Source organism: Mya arenaria, chromosome 11 (genome assembly GCF_026914265.1).
Source record: "Mya arenaria isolate MELC-2E11 chromosome 11, ASM2691426v1".
NCBI classification, from domain to species: Eukaryota; Metazoa; Mollusca; class Bivalvia; order Myida; family Myidae; genus Mya; species Mya arenaria.
The window spans coordinates 22,206,963-22,212,149 of NC_069132.1; the positions used below are offsets into that span (position 1 = coordinate 22,206,963).

At 37.9% G+C, this 5,187-nt stretch overlaps 1 protein-coding gene across 1 annotated transcript; it reads left to right on the forward strand.

Moving 5' to 3' along the window:
• The first annotated feature begins 972 nt into the window (after positions 1 to 972).
• On the forward strand, positions 973 to 2,366 carry LOC128208416 (enhancer of split mgamma protein-like). Its single transcript, XM_052911976.1, has 3 exons — positions 973 to 1,023; positions 1,309 to 1,404; positions 1,785 to 2,366. The coding sequence occupies exons 1-3, from the start codon at positions 973 to 975 to the stop codon at positions 2,364 to 2,366; spliced, it is 729 nt and encodes a 242-aa protein (XP_052767936.1).
• Positions 2,367 to 5,187: the final 2,821 nt, after the last annotated feature.

Genomic DNA, 5,187 nt, shown 5'->3' on the forward strand with positions numbered 1-5,187 from the left:
ATTTTCGATCGGAAATATGCAAATCTTCGATCTGATCTTTTGTCAACAGTCTTATATCACTGGTTTGCAGATATTTACGCAATAATTTGCCCTTTCTAAGACAAAAAAAGTAAAAAAAAGTTGTAAAAATGGTAAATCTGTGATAGTGCAGTTTTAATTTGCCAAGTTTTTAAACATGCTTTTCAATTAGATTATACTGTTATAAGCATTGCATGCTCGTGCACATTGCATTTGCTTCGCCCACACAGGTCTTAAAAGCCATGACTGGCTTATCCATCGCTTAGACAGAACCGGTATCGAAAAATATGAATGCTCTTGTTTTAAAATAAATCATAAAACGACGAACCGACGGACGAATGGCTCTTTATTATATATTCGTCTCGTCAATGTACATCAAATATAGTTCATAATTATGAGAACACTGCCACTCAGAATAGAGTTATAGGAGTTTTTACAGAATACTTAAAACTAAAATAGTTGTATATACAATGTAAACATTATAAAACGACTACATAATACAAAAAACAATTGAGGTCAATTGTTAAAAATTAGATAGAATCTTTGTTGGGAATAGTTCCTATAACAATTACAAGTATAAAATGACCGACGTGGATACAAAATCCTAATGTTTAGTAGGTGGAAGGAAGTTTTGGATTGTTTTAATTCAGTTCCAATCATTTAAATCGATAGTTGCTAATTAACCACTCTAATTAATGAGTTTAAATTAATTTGAGGCACATCTCACTTTACGACGACAATTAGTTAAAGTTGTCCACCTCATTACTCAACACACGTGTCAATTAAGGATGTCCACGTGAAGTGATAATTGCAATCACGTGTCAAATGACACAAGTTACACGTTCTATATATATACTCGGAAATTTCTCCAAACATCAAACATAACTGTTTTTGCATCAATATCATAAGCTACAACGAGTTGACCCTTGAAACATTTAATCTTATTTCTATAAAATGGCTGATATGCGAAATTCCCCACGAGATGTTGCTTCGTATCTGAGAAAGGTTGGTGTTTACTTAATTCACAATAGATGTTATAGCCTCTCTTTTTCAATGACATGAATACAAACTGAACAGCACAGTTTAATTGCTATCATTATACAGCAGAATGGCATCGTATTTTCATTACCTTCAAATTAACATTAGCATATTCTTGAAAATGTTATCATGATATTTGCTCACGTTTGTTTTAGATTAATCCAAAAAAGATAACGATTTTAGTATTTTTAAAAGCAATCTTAATAAACATATTTCAATTGTAATAAGTATCATATTGTGTGCCCATTGTAGGTACGCAAGCCTCTAGTTGAGCGTCAACGCCGCGAGAGAATGAACGCGAGCATTAACCGCCTCAAGCTCCTTATCGCGGACACCATCCGAGAACAGGTACGCCTCGACATGACACAAATGCAAATGAGATTCTGTCAATTAAACATATCATCTTATGTTTAACAGCTTCTATTACAAAACCCATGTTCTTAAATGAAGCTTTCAATAGTTCAAACCTTTCAAAAGATATATAATCGGATTTTGTCAGCCAAACGACACAGTACGTATATTATAAAATTTGAAATGGAGATTAACTAAACATTGACCCAAGTGAAGTCCGTGGGGAATAGGATGTAATATAGTAAAACCTTAAAAAAACTTCATCATAGAATTTTTGTTTTTTATATATAACAAAATAATGAGGTAATTCTGGGGTTTCTAAAATTTCAAGTTTGCATCAGAAAATCTTACGCCACATGTTGTACTCTATCGTCCAGGTGTCATCTATGACGCGTGTGGACAAGGCGGACATTTTGGAGCTCACTGTTTTCCATCTGACACGTCTACAGCAGCGGCAACGGGCCGTTAGCATAGCCACCGACGCCACAGAGGACGCTTTCTCCGCAACCTCTTACCAGACCGGCTACCGGGATTGCGCACGTGAGCAAAAACAGAACAGTAGCCAGGCTGGTAAAGATCGTCTTCAAGAAGTTCATAATCGGATTCCCCAGATCGAGAACCGGGTGCCATTAACGTTTAACTCACAGGCCGTTTTCATGTCAACGCCGAGAAGATCGAACGAAGGTCTGACAGGATTGACGGGTCAAATTTCAACAACCTCTTCGGGAACTCTAGAATGTTCGCCGATCTTGCGGATGACGGAATGCCATGATGACGTCATCATGCATAATTCCAGTACTTCCAATCTGAGCTTCATGAACACTGATTCAGGATTTGCTAGTTTCGACATGACCACTGACATTCAATCGTGTGGGTCAGATGGCTGTTTTTCGTTTGACCGAAGTAATAATGCTGAAGTTGGTCAAGTGTCAAAAGAAAATGTATGGCGCCCATGGTAGAATGTTGATTGTGTATAACTAATGCTGCATACATGAAAGTTGTTACTGGATTTTGTTAAGAATTGTTATAGAAGTATAAATGAATTTTGAAAAGGGAGCATGACTTCTACAGTATAGGCATTACTTGATACATACCTGTACATGACTAGCAGACTTATAAAATAAATGAAACTTGCGAAACTTGATTTCCTTATGATTTGTAGACCCTTTCTGTGAGTTGGTTCAAACAGTACTTGTTTCTAAACATGGCAGACATTTTGCAAACATCGTATAAGTTTAGGATTTTGGGGAAGCAAAAGTCTTATTTACTATAATACGACTACAGTACGTCTTGATACAGTGTTAGGATTGGTTAGTAGATTGGTTGAAAGTATATATATAATATTGGATGCTTATTTAGCATATTTGGCTTTTAAAAGTAACTGGTTATCTGGTTTTATGATTTGCGAATTTAATTTAGTAAGTAACTTACTAATTGGTTAACTAGATAAAATTCGTACCGTAATTAGGCGATAAGCATAAAAGTATTGTGACACAATCATCACGCCGATTACATGTATATGGAATTGATAGTCCTGCATATGCTCTTCCTTATTTCATCTTGTTTTGAGCAAAACTCAACAAATATATATATATGTCTGAAATACAAGAAGTCCAGTCATATCGTGACAAAAGTTCACCAAATTGTGCACTTTGTGTTAAAATTATGAAACTTTGTAAGACAATACATATGTGTATTTAGGTTTAAAAAAGCTCAGGACCCATCTCATTTTGTCCAAGATGACTGCCAAAATCCAAGATGGCCGCCATGATCCTTTATATTTTAAAGAGGATCTGTAATTGTAGATAAATTGTGACATGACCTCAGTAAATACATTATTTACGTAGTATTTACTTTTTCTTTAAATCTCAGAAAAAATCTTTATAACATATTTTGTTTATACATAATAAGCTTTTTTAGCTTAGAAAGCCAAAATAACTTACTACTACCACATACACTGTGTGTCCAAAGCTCCCTCTGACAGTCAATATTGCACCTAATACAATACGATGGCTCTATGACACTCTATCGATTTCACAAGAAACAATCGTGTTGATATTAAAAGATCATTTTAGTGTAAAGAAATCCTATATTCAGCCCCCTTAGTACCAAATAGACCACATTTTGGCAACCATGAAACCCATTCAGAGCAAAACAAACATATATGCAGCTCGACTTAAGCCTTATCAGGGCCAGCTTAACCATAATTTGGCAACCATAACCCATTGGCATCTTTAAGCCTTCCAAGTTCCAAACAGACGACATCTTGGCAACCATCGACCCAATTCAGAGCCAATCAAACATATGCGCAGCTCTAATTAAGCATTCTCGGATTCAAATACACCAATTTTGGCAACCATAAAGTTTTATCAGAGCCCAACTAAACATACTCATATAGAGCTCTAATTAAGATTAAGATAGAACATCACTTTGGGAATCATAAACAATTTAGTGCCAAACAAACCTATGGTTTGCTCTATTTAAGCCTGCTCAGTGCTAAATTGCCCACATTTTAACCATAAAGCCAATTTCAATCCAAACAAGCTTATGTGCAGATGTTAATAAGCATTCTAAATACCAACTTATACACATATTGACAATAACTTAGCCCATTTAGAGCCAGAAACCCCCTGTGTTGCTGTTATTAAGCCTATTCAGAGGAAAAAATACCACAAAGCCAATTCAGAGCCAAACAAACAGACATGTAGCTCTTATTAAGCCTATCCATCGTTAGACACACCACATTTTTACAACCACGTTACTGTCCCTTTATACCAGTATAGCATTTCACTGTCCCCATATACCACTACAGAATGTCCCTGTCCCCATATACCAGTACAACAAGTCCCTGCCCCCATAAACCAGTATACACGTCTCTGCCCCCGTATACCAGTACAGCAAGTCACTGCCCCCCATTTACCAGAATAGCACGTATCTCTCTGCATATACCAGTATAGCATGCCCCTGCACCCCATATACCAGTACAGCACGTCCCTTCCCCCATAGACCAGTATAGCATGTCGCTATCTCGATATACCAGTACAGCACGTCCCTGACCCCCCCCCCCCCTCATGCACCTTTATAGCATGTCCCTATCTCCATATGTAAGTATGTCCCTGGGCCCTTATACCATTAAAGCACGTCCCTGTCCCAATATTACATTATAGCACGTCACTGTCCATATATACCACTACAGCATGTTTCTGCCAACATATACCAGTATAGCATGACCGTGTCCCTATATACTAGTATAACATGTCCTGCCCCCATATACCAGTACAGCATGTCGCTGCCCCCGATATACCAGTACAGTAAGTCCCTGCCACCTCCCTATACCAGTATAGCATGTCCCTATCTAATATACCAGTACAGCGTGTCCCTGTCCCCATATACAAGTTCAGCATATCACTGCTTCCATTATAGCCTTTCCCTGTCCCCATATACCAGTACAGCATGTCCCTGTCCCCATATACCAGTACAGAATGTCCCTGTCCCCATACACAAGTATAGCGTGTCACTGTCCTCCATATTCCAGTATAGCCTTTCCCTGTCCCCATATACCAGTACAGCATGTCCCTGTCCCCATATACCAGTACAGAATGTCCCTGTCCCCATACACCAGTATAGCGTGTCCCTGTCCTCCATATCAGTAAAGCATGTCCCTGCAGCCATATCCCAGTATAGCATGTCCCTGCTTCTATATACAAGTATAGCATGTCCCTGCATCCATATACAAGTATAGCATGTCCCTGCACCCATATCCCAGGATAGTATGTCCCT

Excerpts from the sequence above, each read along its gene's own strand:
- LOC128208416 (XM_052911976.1), top strand. The coding sequence starts at position 973 with ATGGCTGATATGCGAAATTCCCCACGAGATGTTGCTTCGTATCTGAGA. Across the intron at positions 1,024-1,308 it reads TTGCTTCGTATCTGAGAAAG|GTACGCAAGCCTCTAGTTGA; the intron begins GTTGGTGTTTAC and ends TGCCCATTGTAG. Across the intron at positions 1,405-1,784 it reads CGGACACCATCCGAGAACAG|GTGTCATCTATGACGCGTGT; the intron begins GTACGCCTCGAC and ends TCTATCGTCCAG.